General features: G+C 43.8%; 1 protein-coding gene across 4 annotated transcripts in view; it reads left to right on the plus strand.

Moving 5' to 3' along the window:
- Positions 1-23,924, plus strand: part of WARS1 (tryptophanyl-tRNA synthetase 1) — a 26,681-nt gene continuing 2,757 nt past the window's right edge. The window contains exons 1-12 of one of the 4 annotated variants that reach the window (XM_083519181.1): positions 277-363; positions 2,020-2,100; positions 4,040-4,206; positions 9,347-9,553; positions 10,985-11,192; positions 12,295-12,403; positions 12,753-12,872; positions 15,569-15,751; positions 18,730-18,830; positions 19,189-19,301; positions 21,327-21,500; positions 23,230-23,370. In XM_083519181.1, coding sequence (XP_083375307.1) covers positions 9,440-9,553; positions 10,985-11,192; positions 12,295-12,403; positions 12,753-12,872; positions 15,569-15,751; positions 18,730-18,830; positions 19,189-19,301; positions 21,327-21,500; positions 23,230-23,370 — 1,263 coding nt within the window. In that variant the 5' untranslated portion in view covers positions 277-363; positions 2,020-2,100; positions 4,040-4,206; positions 9,347-9,439. Of the gene's footprint in view, positions 364-2,019; positions 2,101-4,039; positions 4,207-9,346; positions 9,554-10,984; positions 11,193-12,294; positions 12,404-12,752; positions 12,873-15,568; positions 15,752-18,729; positions 18,831-19,188; positions 19,302-21,326; positions 21,501-23,229; positions 23,371-23,924 lie in introns of all 4 variants that reach the window. The other 3 variants (XM_083519182.1, XM_083519179.1, XM_083519180.1) reach the window with 3 other exon arrangements.

Below are 23,924 nucleotides of genomic sequence, written 5' to 3' on the forward strand. Positions count from 1 at the left end.
TCGGCTTCGCAGCGTGGGCAGGTGCCTCCCGCTGAAACGGTTCCCCCAGGAAACTCGACCCGGCGTCGAACGGTCCGGGGCCCCCCCGGTACCCCCTTCACCGACGTCCTTCGTTCTGTGTTTTTGTTTGTTTGCTCGCCCGCTTCGGCTTACGGCGCGGCTCTCACCGAAGACCTCGCCTCCTCCCTTCCGCAGTTCTGGGCATGGGCCTAGCTGTCCTCTCTCGCTCCTCTTCACCGGTGGTTCCGGGCTCAGGTGCGTGTTTCCCGCCCGGACGGCGATGAGCGACGCACTTGGCTGATGCAAAGGGGAATCGCGGCTTCTTCCAGAGGCGCTGAGAGAAGCGGCTGTCTCCTGAGGCAGGTGAGGAGCTGGGGGGGGGGGGGAGAGGCGAGTAGTCGGGGGAGAGGCGCCCCTGCAGCCCACCCTTTGGTGCCCATTATATATAATGTGCCCATTATTCTCTCATGTAGCTTCCCCCCCCCAAAAAAAGACAGGGCCAGCCCAAGGCATTGCTCAGGGCCCCACTCTGTAGGCCCCCCCCCAAAAAAAAATTAAAGAAAAAAAACCTGGATGTACATTTCCAAAATATAAGACTATAAAAATAAAACAAAACCTACATACAGCAATAGTGATTTGTGTTGTGTACATAGCTGTCAACGTTTCCCTTTTTTTAAGGGAAATTCCGAATAGGATTCCTCGCAAGAAAAGGGAAAAGTTGACAGCTATGGTTGTGTAGGCTCCTATTTGTTATGTGCAAATGGCTTTAGATATCTGTTAGGTCCGACAGCTGGTCTTATAAAAGGCCCCATCAAACCTAATAATAATAATAATAATAATAATAATTTTTATTTATACCCCACCCTCCCCAGCTAAGGCTGGGCTCAGGCCGGCTAACAAGCAATAATAAAAACAAGTTGAATGAATACAACTTAAAAACAAGATTAAAATACAACATTAAATACAACATTAAAATATTGAAACATTAAAATATTAAATTGCAACCTAGGGCCTCATCAAGCCTAAACCCGGCCCTGCCTGAGGCAGACCCCCCCCCAAAATGCTGACACACACACACCTCTCCCCACCAGGGAAGAAGGGGTGAGGGAAGAACTACATCAGGAGCAAGCGGGGGGGGGGAGATCTACATCTGGATCTGCTCCCCCACTGGATCTTGCAGCCTGAGGCAGTTGCCTCACCTTGTCTCCTTTTTTAATTTTTTTATTTGCATTTTTAATACAGAGACAGAAAAGAAAAACAGCACATCCCACATTCCCTTCCCTCCACTTTAAGTACAACTTTCATACCAATCTGGACTTACAGCTCAATACCAGGTGACTTCACTTCCACCCTTTTCCTGGTTTCTTTATTTTTCCTATTAAATTGCATATTCCAAATTTCTAATCTTCTAATTCCTTCCTCCGTTGATTTGTATTAGCTCCTATTCTGCGGGATTTACTGAAGACCTGCCTAGGTTTATACCGGATCCTAAAATATTCAATAAACATTTTCCAATCCTTCTTATCATCCTTTTCTCTTATCCTATTCGTTATACCTGCCAATTCAGCATATTCAAGCATTTTAAACTGCCACTCTTCCTTAGTGGGTACCATATTTGTTCTCCACCTTTGTTCTAATAAGGTTTGTGCTAATAAGGTTCTAGCCACAGTGTTGGCGTATAATAATAAATTCTTTTGTTTTTTAGGGACTTTGGTTGTTACCATTCCCAAAAAGAATGCCTCCAGCTTTGGGGGGAAGATTTTTTTGAATATATTTTTTAATTCATTGTAAATTACTTACCAGATTTCGCTGATTACAGGACCACCACATGTGGAAAAAGGATCCCTCTACTTCATCCCCTCCCCACCCCAACACCTGTGAGAAACCCACAGAAGCAAACACAGTGGCCCTCTGCCCCACTCACCGATTCCCAGCAACAGATAGTCAGTGTTTAGCTGTTGTGGCAATCCCCTTTGGCAGTCCTCAGTCATTGCTAATTACAGGGGTTTTTTCCCCCAGCTGGAACTCACCAGAACTAAGTTCTGGCACCTCTCAGGTGGGCACCATTGCTGTTGTAAGAGAACAAGGGAAGCGTTTGTGGTGAGTTCCAGCCAGGGACGCGGACTTATAAAAAATATTGGGGGGGCCCGGGAAAGCTCATGAATAATAAATAAGCTCATGAATATGCAAATAAAGTGGCGCCGCCTCCTCGTGAGCGAATAGGGGAGAGCGTGTTGCGCCTATTAATCAGCTCCGGAGCGGAAATTGGGTGGAGCTTTTGCTCGGGAGGGAGGGCAGGAGGCATGCAGCCCGACCCTGTGCATTTTGGGCTGGGGGAGGGCGGCGGTGGCGCTCTGCTGGAGGGGTGCCGGAGATTATTGGGGGGGCAGAGCCCCCCCAAACGAATTTTTGAGGGGGCTCGGGCCCCCTCAAGCCCCATGGAGTCGGCGCCTATGGTTCCAGCGTCTCTTTTTTCTAGAAAAGTAGGACCGGCTATATCTTGTAGGAACAAATGCCATAGTTCAGCAGTGTTCCCTGTGTGGGAAAGGTACTATAAAGCCTTTAACATCTTGGGATCTGTTTAGCTGACTACGAGATCTCCTCACCCCATATGTGCCCACTCAACCACTTCCATCGACAGAATTGGCACTTTTACAGGTGCCACATAATACCTGCACTGCATCTGTAAGAACTCTGTCGTTTAGTGTGGCGGCACCAACATCTTTGAATTCCCTGCCTATTGATATCAGGCGGGTGTCTTCACTATATTACTATCGGTGCCTGCTGAAGATGTTTCTTATTTAGGCAAGCCTACTCAGATGTTTGGGGCGCAGGTGGTGCTGTGATCTAAACCACTGAGCCTCTTGGGCTTGCCAATCAGAAGGTCGGCGGTTCAAATCCCCGCAACAGGGTGAGCTCCCATTGCTCGGTCCCAGCTCCTGCCAACCTAGCAGTTCGAAAGCATGCCAAAAAAGTGCAAGTAGATAAATAGGTACCGCTCCTGCGGGAAGGTAAAATGCCGTTTCCGTGCGATGCTCTGGTTCGCCAGAAGCAGCTTAGTCTTGCTGGCCACATGACCCGGAAGCTGTCTGCGGACAAACGCCGGCTCCCTCAGCCTATAGAGCGAGATGAGCGCACAACCCCAGAGTCGTCCACGACTGGACCTAACGGTCAGGGGTACCTTTACTCAGATGTTTAGAAAGTTTTTAGGAGTTTTAATTTGTTTTGGTCTATTCTATTGTAGTTTTAACTTCCTCAGTGTTTTAAATTATGGTTGTAAGTCTTTAGTGAAAATTTTATTGTCTTGTTTTTCTTGTACAAGCTGCTTTGAGGTTTTTTCTGCAATCAAGCAGTATATAATTTTAATGAAAAAAATAATTTTTGATTGTCCTGAATATTCCAACATTCACTGAGTGGCCTCAGATTCTGCTATTATGAGAGACAGAGAGAAATCAACCAATCAATCAGTCTCCCTATCCACTTCCTCCGCACCATGTGTAATCTTATATACCTCTATCATGCCCCAAATGTAGCATTTCCACATGGGGGAATTTCTTGTTTGGAGTCCCTTTCTGAAGGAAAGAAGACTGGTGTGTCTGGACTATCTTGAGGGGGCATGAGCTCTGCTTCCACTTCCACTATCACCACTTTCTTTGCCGAATGGCAAACATTGTATGTGACCTTTTTGTCCACCCTGAGACCGGGCACTTAGTTTATTAGATCACCTTAACCAAAATATGATGATACTTAGTATTTGTATAGCCCTTGCCTTTTTTAAAAAAAAACACTTTACATCCTTGAAGTTCACATGTACTATCATCCTTATACCAACACTGCAAGGTAAGTCACCATTATTATATCTCTGCTACAGCAGAGGGGGAACTGAGACAGAGATAAGAGTGGCTTGCCTAAGGTCACCTGGTGAGTTCTTGGCAGAGGCAAAATTCATACCAGAGGCTTCACAATTCATAACCATTATTCAACGTTTGGATTTGGTCTCCCCTTACATCTTTTAAGAAAGGCTTTTTTATTATTTAAGAAAGCTGTTCACCCAGGAGAGGGGGCAGAAGGAGTTGCAGGTGGATTTGGAAAACATAGGAAGCTTCCTTACACAAGGTCAGACTTTTGTTCATCTAGCTCAGCAGTTTCCCAGGGTCTTTGGCAAAGATCTTTCCTGTCAGATGCTATTTGATCCCTCTTTTAAAGGTAATGTGGAGTATTGAAACTGGGACTTTCTGCCTACATAGCATGCCCTGGATTAATGAGCTACAGTCTCTATCCATGCTCCCTAGTGGTCACATCTCCTGTAGCCAGGCTAGCAAAGAGACTTCTTTCTGAGATCCTGGAAAGCTGCTGCAATTCAGAGGAAACCAGTGAATCACTGGTCTGTCATGGCATCTCATGGCGGTTGTCTCTCCGGGCCCTATTCCAAAAAGTGGGGTAATCCAATTGAGAAATAGCTTTGCTTACAAGGCTGACTCTGAACTTGTGAGTTGAGCAGGCTGAGAGTCATCAGCATTGTCCCAATTAGGGTTCGCAGCATTCCATGCACAGGTCTTTTTAAGGCATGTATATGTCATACAGACTTTCCATGATTATTAAAGGAATTAATAACATGCACCTAGCAATCATGTCTGTCAAAAAGAGCTGCCTTTGCAGACTAAGCTGTCAACCCCAAAATCTTGGGTTCAAAGTTTGCATCTTCCACAGAATATGTTAATATTGATCTACTGAGATAACATAATATAAGTGCTTTGAACACTTAAAGTACTGAGTGCTAATAGTTCCAAGCCTTTCTTACTATTCACCAGACAGTGCTACAAGCTATTTTTTAAAAAAAGTTATTACTATTTATTGCTATATTTATATAGCTACCCATCAGCACATGTTCCTGGTACCATTTACAGGGCACAGAGTAAACCGCAATATTAAAACACAAGATAATAATTTAAAGCATTAATAAAATGTAACATAAAACGTTCATTTTTTGGCAGAGACCTCCCGCCAAAATGCAGTCATTTAGCAGACCAATAAGATAAAACACAGAGTGTACAATAAGAGCCCAAATTGAGAGCTGTGTGCAATCATACCTTGGGTTACAGATGCTTCAGGTTGCATTTTTTCAGGTTGCGGGCCGCCAAAACCCGGAAGTACTGGAACAGGTTACTTCCCGGTTTTGGGGGTTGCGGAAGCACTAAATTGCGCTTTGCGCATGCGCAGATGTGCCGAATCACAACCCCACATGCACAGATGCGCTGCTGCGGATTGCAGACACTGCGGGTTGTGAACGTGGATCCCACACGAATCATGTTCGCAACCCGAGCTTCCACTGTATACTTAGACACTTGGAAGAAGGCTGAACTGCTTGCTGTTTTCTGACAGAACATTGTTAGTGATTGAAGTTGCCTCCCAGTCACCTCTCAGCTTTCCCCTGCCCTCCAAATAAACATTTGAAGGGGCACTGTGGCTGACCATCCGCATGAGTGTGTTACTGCTCTGGTTTTCACATTTCCTACCTTCTGGGAGGCCTTTCAACAACTATCTCCCTGATAAGGAATATTGTACACAGCTTGCATATTTGCCATGGAACCTCTGTGTCTTGCAGAGGGTTTGGGAAGTTATCTTAGGGTTCACATATAACAGCTGGGCTTATGGACTCACACAAATTGAGAATATGCCCTAGAATACTCCCAATATGCACTTTATTGCACATTGCAGGTGGTGGAAACGGGGAGGGAAGCTGTCTTGCAGAAAAGCTTGACAACCATTATTGATTTTCAGATTGAGGAGGCTCTGGTAAGCTTCCAAGGAATTCCAGGGCTCCTGGGTACATTGCCTGAAAATCTGTACTCTTTTGCTTCATTCTGAAAGATTGGGGCATTTTTGCTTATGCTAGTGATTTAACAATACACTGTTAATCATACACTTTGACAAGTTAATATTTATTGATTTTGTAATGGAGTGAGCAAAGAACATTAATGTAAATCTTCTTATATATTATAACAGAGGTCGTCAAACTAAGGCCTGCGGGCTGGATTCGGCCCACCGGGCTCGTTAATCCGGCCCGCGAACCTTGTGGACCCTGCCACCCGCTCAGTAAGTCCCTGTGCTAAACAGGCACAGCACAGAGGCCTCACCGCACGGAGACTGACTTATGTGATGTGGCATGACTTTTGATTGGCTGCAGGAAGCTCCTGCAGCCAATCAGAAGCCGCAGATGCCTCTGGGCGCCGCCCCTTCCTTCCTGCTGAGGCGGCCAAGCAGGAGGAAGCGGTGGCACCCAGAGGCTGCCCAGGCCAGCAGCATCTGCGTACTGCCCCTTCCTTCCCGGGTACTGCCCCTTCCTTCCCCTGTTGGCCAAGCGGAAGTAAGCGGCATCGGCGTGGAAGCTGCCTCCACCGCCCAGGCCAACAGCATGGGCTCCGTGCCCTGCCGAGACAGAGGACACCAACACTGCCGAAGACGAGGTGTGAGTGGCATAGGGAAGGGGCCTTTGGGGAGGGGAGGTGCTTTCAGGTGGCAGTGGGTCCGGCCCCCCACAAGATCTGAGGGACAGTGGATTGGCCCCCTCCTGAAAAAGTTTGCCGACCCCTGTATTATAACCTTATAAGGGCAATTAAAATTCAGTGTTCCCTTGTGTTATACAGAGAAGGCAGGGATACTGTCCTGTTTAAGCAGGAGCCAGCGAAAGTGAGCACCTGTGGGGTTTTAATACTTCCTTAACTGATAGGCTTTCTGCCTTCTGGGGTCTAAAGTTTGCATTTGTGTGAGCACTTCAGGAATGGAACAACCTGCTCACACAAATGCATAGAGCTTACCAGAGTTTGCACCAGTTTTTGGGAGCTCATCTGGAAAACAAACTGAAGGTTGAAAATTGTAAATATACCCTGTCTTTTCCTCATTTCAAAAGCAGACATTGTATAAGTTTGCCATTTCACTTATTCGTTGAATAAGTAAAATGCATTAAAAATGATTGGCAGAAAATTTCTAAGAAAAATTGAGACTGAAATTAGATCCCATGGGAATAGATTTTTTGAGTGGAGAAGTGGAGATGGAAGAGTTATTACATGTAATTTTTTGCATAAGCGTAATTGACTAAGGCAAAGCATTTGGCATCGTAATAATGGCATGTAGATGAGTGGAATAGAATTCTCAAAGCATACTAGGGAACCCTGTTTTTTAAGTGTTGAGGAAAAAGTAGCAATGATACACCTAGCCACAGAGCTAGGCAGAAGTGTAATTAATATATCTAAAGCAGATACTCATTTCCCAAGTCAAGTTCCAGGAATAACGGTTTACTCAGCAAGTTAAAACAGTGATTGGCTTTAGTTTGATGCATTGTATGGTGTATTTGTTCCAGAAGTGATATTTGAGATGCAATCAAGCAAATGGATGGAGTATTGCAGTGAAAAGGGATATTGCTGTATTGGGATTTAAGGAAAGTGGAGAATTGTGGAGAAATTGCTGAAAATTCAAGGCTGTGAAAGGATATGCTTACACACTGGGACTTGTGGCTTCCTTTTGAAGGCTACAACAGCACTTTGGAAGTAAGCCCCATGAAAATTGTGGGACTTAACTTCCAAGTCTGTTCCATTCTGGCTTCATGCCTGACCATGGCACTGAAACCATCTTGGTTGAAGACATTTGTCAGGAGAGAGATAGAGGAGTATGAACCTGCTCATTCTCCTTGATCCCTTGCAGCTTTTAATATTGTTGATCATGGTGTCCTTCTGGAGCATCTCTAGGATATGGAGATGGGGGCACTGTGGTTCAACAGTTCCTCTTTCCTCTTTCTGTTTCCAGAAAGTAGCTTGGGAAGCTACTGTTCAGCACCATGAGAGTTGTTCTGTGGGGTCCCTCAGGGTTCCACCTTGTTCCCCATGCTATTTAACATCTATAGGAAGCCTTTGGGAGCTGCCATTGGAATGAAGTGTCATCAATATTTGGATGACACCCAACTCTTATCTCTCTGTTCTAGTGGGGTGTAGTGGTTAAGAGCGGTAGACTCGTAATCTGGTGAACCGGGTTCGCGTCTCCGCTCCTCCACATGCAGCTGCTGGGTGACCTTGGTTGGGCTAGTCACGCTTCTTTGAAGTCTCTCAGCCCCACTCACCTCACAGAGTGTTTGTTGTGGGGGAGGAAGGGAAAGGAGAATGTTAGCCGCTTTGAGACTCCTTAGGGTAGTGATAAAGCAGGATATCAAATCCAAACTCTTCTTCTCTTCTTCTGAATCTGGAGAGGCAGATGCAATGTTAGAGTGGTGCTTGCAAGCAGTAATGTGCTGGATAGGGGCCAAGAAATTGAAGTTGAATCCTGAAAAGACAGAGATGATATGTGTCCCCAGTTTTCATGTACAGGAGGTGGGGAGACAACCTTCCTGGATGGCATTGTACTCCCCTGGAAGGAGCAGGTCCACACCTTGGGGTGCTGTCACTGGAGGCTCAGGTAGCCTCGGTGGCTAGGCATGCCTTTTCCCAGCTACAGCACCTGTTGAGGGCATTCATTCCCAGCTACAGCACCAAGGAGAGGGCATTCATTCTCTATGGCAGGCATAGACAACCTTCGGCCCTCCAGATGTTTTGGCCTACAACTCCCATGATCCCTAGCCAACAGGAACAGTGGTCAGGAATGATGGGAATTGTAGTCTAAAACATCTGGAGGGCCGAAGGTTGCCTATGCCTGCTCTATGGCAGCCCCTAAATTGCAAAACTTCCTCCCCACCTAGGAGGGTCTGGCAACTTTATTAAACAGCTTTGAGCGAATGCTGAAAGTACACCCTGGCCTTTGACACCTGAGATGTATCTTTTCAAAACCCACCCTTTTTGTGAGTACATATATTAATTTTAAGTTTTAAAACTGTTTTTAATGTACTTTAAATTGTTGTGGCCCACTCTGGGACCTTACAGCGAAGAGCAGCAGAATGATAATGCACATATAGGAGTGAGCTGTTTAAGTGCTAAATGATGCCCAGAGTAGTGTCAGATCAAAAAGATGGGAGGAAGGCTAAGGAACCTTTGCCCTTGATGACAAACACGTTTGTAAACTGGCTTGGCTTGAGCAAGCTTCTCTGTAAATGCCATGCCTAATTGCTTCAGGAAGGCCTCTGACTTTGATTTTGGAATGAGGTTTGTTTTCCGGTAATAAAGCTCTGTTGGGCCTACCAGGTGGATGCTAAATATTAAATCGATGTATTCATGTACAGTATTCTTAGATTTAGAAATACATGTGTTTGAAAAACTTGAATCCTATTTTGTGTGTTTGCACATAAAAAATAATGCTTGACCTATGCAATATTTATAAAACTAGCTACCAAAGATTAAAGCATACATGGTCTTTTATCTTCTAGACTCCTCCAGGCTGTTTTGAAGTTTCTGGATAAAAAGAAGCTGCAAGTTGCACTTTAAACCATAAACAGAAAAGATCCTTCACACTCCTGAAAATGGCAGACCTTCAGAATTGTGACTTTTGCTCTCTTAATCCACTTGAACTGTTTGAACAAGTGACTGCACAAGGAGAAAAAGTCAGATCGCTAAAAGCTGAGAAAGCACCAAAGGTAAAATTGTATTTCATTAACTGAACTCTTAGCAATATTAGTTTTCCAGTTAGAATTTTATTTTAGTAGAATCTAGTTATGCAACTTAGATAGATAGATAGATAGATAGATAGATAGATAGATAGATAGATAGATAGATAGCCTTTTAATAAAACTGAATTTCTACAAGCTCCTTTAAAAAGGGGGGGGTGTTTGTTTTTTTAAAAAGGTAGCTATCTCACAAAAACAGTAATTTCTAAGTTCCTTGGTTGAGACTTTTAATAAATAAGGGATTGATCTAGAGTGTCCCTTCCAGAAGCATAAGCGCTCCTTCTGGTTGGTGAAAGGATTGAGATCCAGTGGGCATGCCTACTGGAGGAAAACGGGGAGAGGCTTTTTGCCTCAGTTTCCCCCTTCTGCCTCCTGCATTACCCCCATACTGTTCTAGGGGGTCCTTCAACCCTCTGGAACACTTTTCAGACTGCAAGGGGAAGGTGGGCTTGGCAAAAATATATTCTCTTCCTACCTACTCTTTTTGCCAGCGGGAGTGTCCTGTGTCTGAGTCCAAAATCATTTAAAATTGCCTTCTGAATCCAACAAGGGGTCTCTCTAGTCCAGAATCATATTTTCTAAGGTGCTTATCCAGATATATTGGGATACAGTGCAGTAGTCCTACCATGCTGTTTCCACCCCAGCCCTACATGTCCAGCAGTAAGAGCTCTGAATCAGGATGTTTCATTTGACTCCTCATGGCTAATGTCCATTAATAAGCCCACCTTCTATGAACGTGCCTGGTGTGTTTTTTTAATAAAACTTGTTGTTTGTGGCCCATGTTTTAGTAATGTATTTGATAGGCTAATTAGTTACCTGGTTGTATTTTCAGGGCATTTTAGATTAGCAATAGGTTAGAAACATGGGTAAGAATGCACTTGAGTGTTGAACAAAGGGCTAAGCCAATGGGAAACAGTGGAAAAGATGAGTTTTCAGGTGGGATTTGATAGCAGCAGATAGGGGTGGTTAGGGCAAGTCTGTAAAGGAAATATTAGCTTCTCTGCTCATTTAAGAACTCTTTCAAGTCCTACAGAGCCCCTACAAGGTAAGTAAATATTTGTATTAGTTTTGCAAGTGGAAAAGTGAAATGGAGACCTTGAGTGACGTTGCTCAAGGTTAGACAAGCAGGTCATTTGGTTTGTTTACATGGAGTTTGGAGAGCCAGCTGCTTCATCTCTCTGCCCCATCCACTTTCGTCTTCAACCTGTTATTCATTCTCTCATTCATATATATGTATGTATGTATGTATGTATGTATGTATATACACACACAAAAAACACACACACGATTTCATGCATATAGAACATTTCCTGTTCTGTATAATGTAGCTGCAAGGCCACAGCTTTCTGCATTTTATTAACCTGAACACTGCCTTGTGTGTGTTTTCTTCTTTCCCCCCAGGATGAAATTGACACAGCAGTTAAGTTGTTACTGTCATTAAAACTGAGCTATAAAACAGCGACAGGTGAGGAATATAAACCAGGTTCCCCTCCAACAGACTTCACTCCAGTCAGTAATGGTCCAGGAGACACAGAAGATAATGATTTTGTAGACCCGTGGACAGTACAGACATCCAATGCAAAGGGAGTGGATTATGATAAACTTATAGGTACGTGGTGTTCTGTCCATTTTTAAAAGATTTTTAAAATCTATAATATAACATACTCTGTCTGCTGCATTTTTGTCATGAAGTGCTCAGATTAACCAAGTTTTCCATCAAGCGGCCCTTTCTATTTCAAAGTTTTTGAGAGGCAGTATTGCTGCCTAACACCATTTGTCTTCAAACCCTTCTTGTGGGTTTCCTGGAGGTTTCTCACAAGCCACAGTCAGAAGCAGAAGGCTGAACTAGATATTCCTCAGACTTGATCTATCTGGTCTTATGTTCAGCATTGCCTTAAAAGTCTGTCTTAAGGAAGGAATGAAATAATGAGAAATTTCAGAGGGTGATTTGTGCTTCTAGGGCAGCAGTCAAAAGCACACTAACTAGAGAATATGAACCATTGAATCTGATGGCACTTACCTCTGAATAAACTTTCTAAAGGTTGCACTATAACTCTGACAGCTTTTACTGAGAATGAAGTAGCTCAGTTTGAAAAGGGAATCAGGAATCTGATTAAAGAAGAGTGTAGATGTAGTTTTGTACATTTTTGTAGACATTTAAGGGTAATGGTGAGCCAAAATATTTAACAATTCCCTTGTTTTTATTTGGAGTGGTGGGATCATGTTGCTATGCTGTATTGCTAATTCAATGGTGATTTAGATAGCAGCATATCACTGCTGAATGTATCTATAATTTTATATTGTATTTTTACCTATACAGTGTACGCTCGGGTTGCAAACGTGATCCTTGCGGGAGGCACATTCGCAACCCGCAGCGCCACGTCTGCGCACGCGCGGGTTGCGAATCTGCACATGCGCAAAGCGCTGAAACCTGGAAGTAACCTATTCCAAGTACTTTTGGGTTTGGCGCAGTGCGCAGCCCGAAAACACACAACCCAAAGCATCTGTAACCCGAGGTATGACTGTACTGTACTATGTGAATATGCTTTAAGTCACTTGAAGACCTTTTTGTGTAACAAGCAACTAAATAATAATAAAAGTAGTAGTAGTAGTAGTAGTAGTAGTAAATAATAATAATAATAATAATAATAATAATAATAATAATAATAATAATAATAATAATATCTATTGCCCATTTTGGTTGTCTTCAGTTCGATTTGGCAGCAGCAAAATTGATAAAGACCTCATCAACCGGATAGAAAGAGTTACTGGGCATAAACCACACCACTTCCTACGCAGAGGAATCTTCTTTTCTCACAGGTAAGTAGGTTTAATTGCTGGTTTGTCAGCCTCTTTCACATTTTGTACAGTTGTACCATGTACTATTTCACATACATCTCTGCCAGAGAAAGCAAAAGCCAACTTTCCTGTGGGGTGAATGGTAAAGGAGTCTGGCATAATTCTTTAGATTGCATAGCTGGGGTGTCAGTCAGGTTTTTCCACTGCATGCAAGCCCCAGTTGCACTATTTAAATTACAATATTTTCCTTAAAACACAAATTGCAGTCACAAAAAGGACATGTTGCCTTCTTTGGAACTTCTCGTGCTTTTTTCATTTTGTCAAGCTCTTCTTTAAAAAAGTCAAACTCTGTGTCTTTACTTTTTTCCAGAGATATGAACCAAATTCTTGATGCCTATGAAAATAAGAAGCCATTCTACCTATACACCGGCAGAGGCCCCTCAGCGGAGGCAATGCATGTTGGTCACCTTATCCCATTTACTTTCACAAAGTAAGTAACTCTGGAAGTATATAACATTTCATGTTATATATTTGCTACTCGTTTAAGACAACATACAAAGCGCTAGACAATCAGAACCTGTGATTCATAGAATTGGGGCTCAGATCCATGAATGGAAGGAAATTTATGGATGAGTTCTTCTTACCCCTTTTACCTCTTCAAATGGACTTGGTGATTGGGGGGGGGACACCTCTTGAAGACCATGGAATGAGGCACGGGGGCAGGCATTTAAGGGGAGTTTGCAAAAACACACACACACACAACATGGCAGAGGCACCTTTTGTAAGCAGAAATAGGGCTGCAATTGCTACTGTAACTCATGAATGGGCTGGGCAATGAAACAGCTGCCAAATGTGAATCCCTTCCTTTCTCTGTGATTCTCAACTTTGACACCTCCGTTTTCTTTGCTCCAGCCCCCACTTGTCCTATGCAGCATGGCCAATGGCCAGGGATTATGTGAGATGCACTCCAACAATGCCTGGTGGACCACATCTGTGCTCTACTCTATGCCTTTCCCCAAACAGCACACCCCTTTAGGACACTGGGCGACTTTAGGCAGATTTCATTATCCTATTATTTGAGTTCATGGCTGTGGCTTCTGTGTACATGGGAAACAAGTTATTTCTGCTCAGCTAGGAGAGATCATTCTCTACGACAGCATTGGATAATGTCTGGCCCGTGGTCCTGAGGCTGTTTTGGCCAAGCCACACCCACCTGCCCTACAACCAATGCCATATATGATGTCAGGCGTGGGGCAGGGAAAGATGTGGTTGAGCAAAAGGGTATTGGCAGGCCCCACTGATCCGTAGCACCTGCAAAGCCCTTTGAACGGTACTTTGCAAGCACTGACAACCAGTTGATCATCAAGGCACGCAAACCACATGGGGAAACATTTGATACTATTGTTATGTCAGGTAATTGGCAGGTAGGCACACCTACCCGTCAGGCTTGCCCTTCCAGGGGTAGGGAGGTTAAAAATCTGACCACCTGGCCAGATCCATCTCCCCACCCTTGTCTGTAACATTGTTCTCTGTCTTATCTGCCACAAAGATAAGCAGCTTGAATTAGGTGACAGGCGTCACTGTAATAAATGTACAAATGTGGATGAGCAGAAGAGCCAAGGTAACAACACAGAGAAGTGTAAAGGTTTCTGCAGTTCCACTCTGCAGCAGCCGAAAGAACAAAGGGCTGCCCAGGGAATTCTGCTTCTGCTTCTTGATTGTAAGTTGAGAGGAAAAGAGGGAGTTTGAAGACTTTTTTAATATACACAAAACAGAAACTGGATTCTCCTGCTGGTACAAAAAAATGACAGAAAACACATAATGGGACAAGTAACGTAACCACATTAATCTTTGATACGATTCAATGGCCAGCAAAACTTTACACGGATAAAAAAACTGACTGACATCAAAGATGGGCTCATGCAAGGTGCTTGCAGTAGCTCAATGGATTTTTTTATTTTATTTTGTGCAGGATTCCGCCATTACAGTGCCTTTTAAGTGGGGCTACTGTTGGGGCTACTGGTCTGGTGCAAAATGCTGTGGCTAGACTATTGATGGAGGGGCAGATTATGGCCATCACATAACTCTGGGTGGCTCAAATGCTTGCACTGGCAGCCAGGTTCAAGGTTATTTTTATTCATTTACAACGCCCTTAAAAACTTGGATCTAGGATACCTCAGGGACTGCCTGATCCCTTATTTCACCACTTGATCAATAAGGTTGTTGGGGGAGTCTCTGTTAGTGGTCCCCCATGACTCAGATACGTCGCTTGTACCACAAGGAGCTCAGTATTGTGGTCCCAGTTTTGTGAAACTCATCCTGTAGAACTTTCAGCACTTACTAAAGACATTTTTAATTCTAGGACACTTATTAATTTTACAGCATCAACACATTGTTAGTCTTATTGTGTTGGGTCTCCCATATACCACTGTGATTAAGCAGTGTACAAATGGTTGAAGTAAAATGAACAAATGTTCCTGTCCCTCATGCCATATCATGGTCTGCTTTTGAAATCTCTTTGTTTCCCAAGCAGTTTGCTAGAAAGCACCACTCTGAAGTCCCCTTCTGCTTGTGGAACTAACTGCATGTTTCTTTGAATTCTTTCGATTTTTCTAAGTATGAATGCAGATTTAAAATACTTTTATTGCTGTTTGCACAACCAAGATTTCGTCAAAGTAGCAGTGAAAGGAAATGCACTTTACCCATTTCTGTGATTACATGACACAATTGCAGCATTTAGTATCCAGATAATTTGGCAGGCTTGATCCAGTCTGGAGGGGCTACTCTGCCTGCAAATTTCATCCACTTCTGTCAAATGGGGGGGGGGGGATTATAGCTGTTTTCCTACAGGGAATAGAAACAAAGTCGCTTTTCCCCAGCATGGATTTGATCTCTTCTGAAGCACTTCAGATTGAGGCTGGTTGCTTTCCAAAGTGCCAAATTGAGGTCCAAATCAAATATTGTGGACAATGCATACCCATAGTGTGCATAACCACATCTTTAAAATAAATCAATTTAGGAGAGTCTTTGCAGCTGAGAAAACGATTCTGTAAAGTCTGTCAAAGGAATCTGTGAATAATTTAATTTCAACCCAGATTGCACTATTGTATGAAGATTACCATGTTGGCTAATGATTTAACTAGAACCCACCCTAAAGCTAAATCTGTTTCATTTTTTTTTAACCAGGTGGTTACAGGAAGTATTTAATGTTCCCCTAGTCATACAGATAACTGATGATGAGAAGTACCTGTGGAAGGATATGACACTTGAGAAGGCTTATCAGTGTGCCATAGAAAACATCAAGGACATTATAGCCTGCGGATTTGACATAAATAAAACCTTCATCTTTTCTGATCTGGAATATTTGGGGTACATTTCTAAGTATTCTTTGAAACTTTGCATGATCAAAAGTCTTCTGTTGTTTTCTGTGATCTCAAACTTTCTATCAAATTTAGCTGGGGTGGCAGGGGGAGATGAACCATTTCCCCCAAGATAACAAGATGCAGTACATGGCAAGGCTTGACTAATAATAATAATAATAATAATAATAATAATAATAATAATAATAATTGTACCCCACCCATCTGACTGGGTTGCCCCAGCCACTCTGAGCAGCTTCCAACATATATGAAAGCATAATACAGCATTAAACATTTAAAAACTTCCCTATACAGGGCTGCCTTCAGATGTAAAATGAGCTTTGTTCAGTAAGAAGAAAGGGAATATTACTGAAAAGTAATGCTTTTATTAAAGAAGGAAATAGCAATGCCTATTTGATCACTTCTATCTGCGGAACTTGCACTTTTAGAAATGCCGTATAATGTTCAATTTGCAAGGAGTCTGTCTCAACGTGGCAGCACCTGTGCTTGGGAACTCCCTTGGTATATTCTCATATGCACCTGCCGAAAGCCTATTTCACCAAGCCTCCCCAGAAACATAATTAAACCGCCTACATTCATTTTAAATATCTTACTGATTTTATTTGTGTTTTTACTAATTATTATTGTTTTATGTAAAAATAATAATAGTAGTAGTAGTACAGGGAGATTTGATTAAGCAGTTTTAAAAATTTCAATAAGTAAATGCATTTTTCTTTGGGTTCCACTAAACACCGGTTAACCCAGTGTGTCTTTATCACGCCCTCGAGCCTTAAGGAAGAATCCCAGAGGGTTATAGCATGCATATGGTTATCATATTAAGTGCCAGTAGGGGGCGCAATGCTTCTGCAACCCCTCGAGGTCATTTCAGCTTCAGAGGAAATAGGAATTTATCAAAAGGAAACCAGATCTTGAACTGAGTTGCACTTGATTGTTTGACAGGCCAGCAAGGAAGCTGCCTGTAGTTTTCCATAGAGTTTTAATATTCCAGGGATTGCAGACCTGAGGACTGTAAAATGTAAAACTTTTGAGTCAATCTGGCTCCACTCCTTTTTTTGTCTTTTCTTTTTTAAGTACACTAGTCTGGTTGGAGAGCATAATCACCGCAGTCACTGCCTTTTCTTGGTTTCATCTTAATTATAGCCAGGGAGGGGGAATGAAAATGAAAAATTCTTTATTTACAGAGGCCCACTGTAAAACAGCACCTGAGATATGGGAAGGGCCATAGGTCAGTGGTAAAGCAGCGCTAAATCCCCAGCGTTTCCAGGTAGGGCAGGGGAAGACTGCTGCCTGCAATCCCGTAGAACATGGGTAGACAAACTAAGATCTGTGGGCCGGATCAGGCCCAATTGCCTTTTGGATCCAGCCCGCAGACAGTCCAGGAATTGTCGCATGGAGCACCAGCACACACGTTCTTTCCCTCCCTCTCCTTCATGCGGCAGCGGCGCCGCCTCCTCCCTCCCTCCTCCTGGCTTCTCCCCGCCCTGCCTAGAGGAGGAAGGGGGCTGGGCTTTGTTGGTGCCAGCAGCAGTAGCGCTTGAGCGGCCGCCATTTTAAGCAGCCCCTTTCTGGAGCCCTTTCGCGCTCCGCTCATCGTCCCGCCGCCGCCAGCCCCTGCTACTTGCGAGACACAGGTAAGCAGCCACCGGGGCTCATGCATCAATTTTTTCCCCAAAATATAATCCGGCCTCCCACAAGGTCTGAGGGACAGTGGACCGGCCCCCTGCTGAAAAAACTTGCTGACCCCTGCTGTAGAGCGACTGCCAGAGACAAGGCTAAGCAAGATGGGCCAGTCATCTCCATCGTCCTCAGGCAGCTCCCTGGGTTCCTATCATAGAAGCAGATGGCGTTGCACAAATAAGCTTTACGTGTACTGCATGTGTTGTCTCTCTTGGCTGGCAGCACATGGACTGCAAAAGTTGGTCCCTATCATTTACAAATATTCCTTTTAGACAGCAGTTCAAAGTGACCTAGAATATTTTTCCATACGTTTTTGGTCAGAGAAATATGGTATACTTTCTTACCTACAAACATCTTAACCGGGAGCAGTTAGCCTATGGCCCTCCATAGGGTGACCATAGCTCTGTTTATACAGTGGTACCTCGTGTTAAGTACTTAATTCGTTCTGGAGGTCCGTTCTTAACCTGAAACTGTTCTTAACCTGAAGCAGCACTTTAGCTAATGGGGCCTCCCGCTGCTGCCGTGCCGCCAGAGCCCAATTTCTGTTCTTATCCTGAAGCAAAGTATTTAACCTGAAGCACTATTTCTGGGTTAGCGGAGTCTGTAACCTGAAGCATATGTAACCCAAGGTACCACTGTAATTAAATCTTTTAATTATGTTTTGTTTGTTACTTGGTTTACGGTGACAAGCCTACAAATAGCCTGGTCTGAAAGGGGCATCCCAAGACAATTGCAGTAATTTTGCATTATTTTTACTTGGAGGGAAAACAAAAGACTTTTGCTGAGAAAGTACTGAATCGGAGCAAAGATAACTTACTATAGTTGTACCTTGGTTTTCAAACAGCTTAGTTCCTGAACGTTTTGGCTCCCGAACACTGCAAATCCGGAAGTGACTGTTCCGGTTTGCGAACTATTTTTGGAACCCGAACGTCCAACGGGGCTTCTGCAACTTTCGATTGGCTGCAGGAGCTTCTTGCTGCCAATCAGAAGCCGTGCTTTGGTTTTCGAACGTTTTGGAAGTCGAACGGACTTCTGGAATGGATTCCTTCGACTTGCAAGATACGACTGTACTATCTTAGTGTCATAGTGATCTTTTTCAACACCTTTTCGGGGGAGGGGGAATAATAAAAATATTCCTTTGTAAATGTTCTTTAAGTATAAATAATTTGCTTCTGTAGTTCTGTAAGTAAAAAAAAGTAGAATAGATTGTGGTGCTGCCCTGTGAATATTCTCCAGAAGGCATTCTTTTCCTTGTCTTAATTTTTAGTTTTGACTCCCCTTCTTTCTCAGGATGAGCCCAGGATTCTATAGGAACATTGTTAAAATCCAAAAGCATGTGACCTTCAACCAAGTGAAAGGAATCTTCGGTTTTACGGACAGTGACTGTATAGGTGAGTTCCCGATAGGTTTCTAGCAATTCATGAATAGAAGCAAAAATCCAGTGGGAGTTGTTCAGCAACTATATCAAAGAATCAGGGTCACAACCAAGGTTGTTGTGATAAAATGGAGGGTGGAAAACCTTGTCAATCATCCTGAACCCCTTGAAGGAAGCACAAGATTAAAATTCCATCAGTAAACATACTGGAAAGAATTTTGTCCTTGTTAAATTGTGGAATAGCTGGTGCTAGCACTTCAGTCCTAGGGGCACTTTTGTCAGTTGCCTCAGAGCGACTCACAAAATGAAGTCTAAAGCCATTAGCTTGCTGCTGAAAGCAAACTCACAAATGTGTGTGATTTGTTCCCTTCTAGGGAAAATCAGTTTTCCTGCTATTCAAGCAGCTCCATCCTTCAGCTCATCATTTCCACAGATCTTCAACAACAAGAGCAACATTCCGTGTCTGATCCCATGCGCAATTGACCAGGTAGGAAACGCTTCTTCTTAAAATCTTTTAAAACACTTCCATTAAATCTATTGCCGCTGGCCAAAAAGCTGTATACAGTGGTGCCTCGCAAGACGAAATTAATTCGTTCCGCAAGTCTCTTCGTCTTGCGGTTTTTTTGTCTTGCGATGCACGGTTTCCCATAGGAATGCATTGAAAATCAATTAATGCGTTCCTAGGGAAACCGCCTTCAGCGCTTCGCTCCCGACCCCCAGCATTTTAAAACCTTCCCGGGACACGGGGAGATTTTAAAATGCTGGGGGTCGGCAGCGCTTCGCTCCCGACCCCCAGCATTTTAAAACCTCCCTGGGACACGGGGAGATTTTAAAATGCTGGGGGTCGGCAGCAAACGCTTCGCTCCCGACCCCCAGCATTTTAAAACCTTCCCGGGACACGGGGAGATTTTAAAATGCTGGGGGTCGGCAGCAAACGCTTCGCTCCCGACCCCCAGCATTTTAAAATCTCCCCGGGACACGGGGAGATTTTAAAATGCTGGAGGTCGGCAGCAAACGCTTCGCTCCCGACCCCCAGCATTTTAAAATCTCCCCGGGACAGAGACTTCTCTGCTGTCCCTTGGAGATTTTAAAATGCTGGGGATCGGCAGCGAACGCTTCGCTCCCGCCCGCCAGCATTTTAAGATCGCCCGGGGCAGGCGGGGGGGGAAGGCAGGCGGGGGGAGCAAAGACTTTTGCCCCCCGCCAGCCTTCAGAAGAGGTCCTCTTCTGAAGGCCGGCTGTGGGCGAAAGTCTTTGCTCCCGACCGCCAGCATTTCCCTATGGGCTTTCGTCTTGCGATGCAAGCCCATAGGGAAATTCGTCTTGCGAAGCGCCTCCAAAACAGAAAACCCTTTCGTCTTGCGGGTTTTCCGTCTTGCGAGGCATTCGTCTTGCGGGGTACCACTGTAATTACCGGAGCTCGATGAGTTCTGCGTATCCCTTAATTGCATCCTATAATTATATAGCTTTGGATCGTAAGATAACTTAAATAAGTCCATGGAACGAATGCTTCCCTTTCCTCTTGCAAGGTTCAGTAATGCTTAAAAGAAAACACTTCTTCACACAACACATAGTTAAACTGGAAGTTGCTCCTACAGGCGGTCGTGAGGACCACCAATTGGGATGGCTTCAAAAGAGGATTAGACAAATTCATGGAGAATAGGGTTACTGATGGCTACTAGCCATGATGGCTGTGCTCTGCTGCCTCTGTTGGACACAGCAATGCTTCTGAGCACAATTCAAAGTGTTGGTGCTGACCTTTAAAGCCCTAGACGGCCTCGGTCCAGTATACCTGAAGGAGCGTCTCCACCCCCATCGTTCAGCCCGGACACTGAGGTCCAGTGCTGAGGGCCTTCTGGCAGTTCCCTCGCTGCAAGAAGCCAAGTTACAAGGAACCAGGCAGAGGGCCTTTTCGGTAGTGGCACCCGCCCTGTGGAACGCCCTCCCACCAGATGTCAAAGAGAAAAACAACTACCAGACTTTTAGAAGACATCTGAAGGAAGCCCTGTTTAGGGAAGCTCTTAATGTTTACTAGACTATTGTATTTTAATATTCTGTTGGAAGCCGCCCAGAGTGGCTAGGGGAACCCAGCCAGATGGACGGGGTATAAATAATAAATTGTTGTTGTTGTTGTTGTTATTTATTATATCAGTTGGTGGAAACCATTGGAGGGGAGAATGTTCTTGTGCTCAAACCCTGCTTGCTGGTTTCCCACAGGCAAACTGTTCAGCCACTGTGGGAACAAGATGCTGGACTAGATGAGCTATTGGCCTCATCCAGGGGGCTCCTCTTATGATCTAACAAATAACAAGACGTCCTTCTCTGTTCCCAACAGCAAATCATCAATTCAGAGCTTCGCCAGGTTCAGCTTATCTATTGTGCCTTAGATCCTGAAAGAGGCTTTCTCTTTGTTATGTAGTATTTTGCATCACTTGAACTCACAAAGCAAACAACTGTGAATCATTTGTTTTCCGCTTTGCACACAAGCCTGTTCCTGGTTGTTGTTTTCCAGGATCCCTACTTCAGAATGACGAGAGATGTGGCCCCTCGGATCGGCTTTTCCAAGCCAGCGTTGCTGCATTCTGTCTTCTTTCCAGCCTTGCAAGGTGCACAAACAAAAATGAGCTCTAGTGACCCCAACTCCTCTATTTTTCTCACTGACACACCCAAGCAAATAAAAACAAAGGTAAGAAAACAAAAGTCGGCAGTGTATACAATTATTTTTAATCACACCTGGGTTCCAGTGCACCATCTTACTTTTACAAACCGCTTACCAAATTTCTTTGTTTCCTTGCACAGTTTGTAACAAAACAAATATTCTAACAAATATCTGAAGCTAAGCAATATTCTGAAGCTGGCTGGATCACACACACAGTGAGCTCCTTGCACTCTCAGCTAAACTAGATGTAATATTTAATGTACTAAACATCCTGTTTGCTCATCTGGCACAGGTCTGGGGCTGACGTCAATGTTCACCTGGTGGTGTCACTATTTTTTTAAAAAATACACATGGTTTTAAAAGATTGACATCTTGTGATGTAAATCAAGCTACCAGAACTCGTTTTGTCCTAGGCACCAGAAATCACTTGCTACAAGGTGGCTGTTGCTAGGCAAGCCAAGCTTAATGCATCAATCTGTGTTGAAGCTGCTGTGGTTTGTAATCTCAGACCGCCTGGCTCTGAATGGACGAGTCAACTCTCCTCTTGAAACATGGTTCATTTAGTGTGTTCCAACATGAAGTCTGCAGACCCCTGAAGGCGATCCGGCATGACTCTTTGCCAGGGAAGTGCACTGGGTATGTTGCAGTGTGGTACGTGGATAAAGAATTAAGCACAAAACAAAGGTTTAACAAGACAAAACAAAGGTTTAACAGGACAAAACATGATTTCTTGGCTTTTTTTCTGAAATACCTTCAGGTTACTTCACATGCTGTTGCCCAAATGCCAGATATATCCTCCCAGAGAATTTAAGAGCGAACTTGCCAGTCAGTTTCAGATTGTCATCTCATGACAAATAATTTTTTTATCATTCAGTTGTTTAATAATAGATAGAAGTAGGAGTTTTGCTTTGGCATTAGGTGGGGCTTCCCTTATTTTGTGACATGAGAATCCAGTGTGTTGCATGAATCTCTTATGCAAAGTTCCAGTTCTTATGAGGTTCGTGTGTGTGTGTGTGTGTGTGCGCGCGCGCATACACATACCCTTTGGCATAACGCCATATGCTTACTCATTTTACTGTATTGTATTAATTTATTCCCCAGCCTTCAATACACCCTGCAAAAAGTTTATATTCAACAAATTGAAAAAATTAATCTCAAAATAAAAGCCCCCTAAAAACAATTATATAAACCCGTGTGTGTGTGTGTGCGCACACACACACACACACACACACACTTTTAGTCATTCTGGCCTGCCACTTAACCATAAGTTGTCCCACAGATGATCAAAAAACCATGGCTTGTTTCTCGAATGTTTAGCTTATTTTCCAGCTGCTTGTCTTTTGTAGTTTGGTGAGCATCTAGGGTAGGGTGGTTAAATAAACCATAGTTAAGGAAGGGTACTGAGATCACAGTTAAATCATAGTTAAAACACAGCAAGGTTTGTAAAGCAAAAAAGATTTCACATCAAGATTTGTTGGCGCTAAGCAAGCCATGCTTAAGCTTCTGAGCAGGAGTAACACATAACAGCCATGGTATAATAAACTAGGCCATGGTGGTATACTATGTCCTGGATTAGTTGAGTGAGCTGAATGTTGACAACCTCTACATAGACTTGATGACCTCTGGACTTTTCAAGCATTATGATTCTTGGAGTTGCTCCATGACTGGATTTGCAGAATTTCTTTATATATAGTTAAAAGTAGCTCAGATTGTAGACCAGAGCTAGCCTGCTGAAGTCCTTGGATCTCTGTTCCAGATCAATAAACATGCCTTCTCTGGTGGCAAAGACACAGTGGAAGAACACCGGAAATATGGGGGTAACTGTGATGTGGATGTGTCCTACATGTACCTCACCTTCTTCCTCGAAGATGATGACAAATTAGAACAAATCAAGCAGGTAATTCTTATCTCTCTCTCCCCCCCCCCCCAGTGAGATGCCTCACTACCCAGATAAAAGCACATAGGCAATCACGATTTTGCAATAGCAGCTCAACAGATTTTATCCCCCCTTCCTGGCACTCCTTTATATCTTCCTCTCCTGGGTCCAAATTGACTGGCAAGTTCTGGGTGTGGGCTTCGTTGTGTGTGTAGCTTGGTTGAAAGAATGGAAGCCACATAAGCACTCTGAAAACGATGGTAGCAGAGGCAGTAGCTATCAACTGTCTCAAAGAATGTCTATTATTCCTACACAGTGGGAGAGAGCCCGTGTTAGTCAGAGCCCGTGTTAGTCATACCCAGGCTAGACTTCACATCTTCACCCAGCTTTGATGGCAGACTGCACTCGCTGCAGTTGCCAGGCAAAGGCTGAGCATCAGGAAGACCCAATTATGTTCTGCTCTTATTTGATCCTGTTTGTGCATGCAGTTGAAACATTTTTAGGGCCTCCATTAAGCTGTGTCGGCAGCGAGTTGACGCTTCCTTCTATGCTCTGTAAATTTCCCATGAAAGAAG

The sequence above is a fragment of the Podarcis liolepis genome, assembly GCF_965112155.1.
Source record: "Podarcis liolepis genome assembly, chromosome: 1".
Lineage (NCBI taxonomy): Eukaryota > Metazoa > Chordata > Lepidosauria > Squamata > Lacertidae > Podarcis > Podarcis liolepis.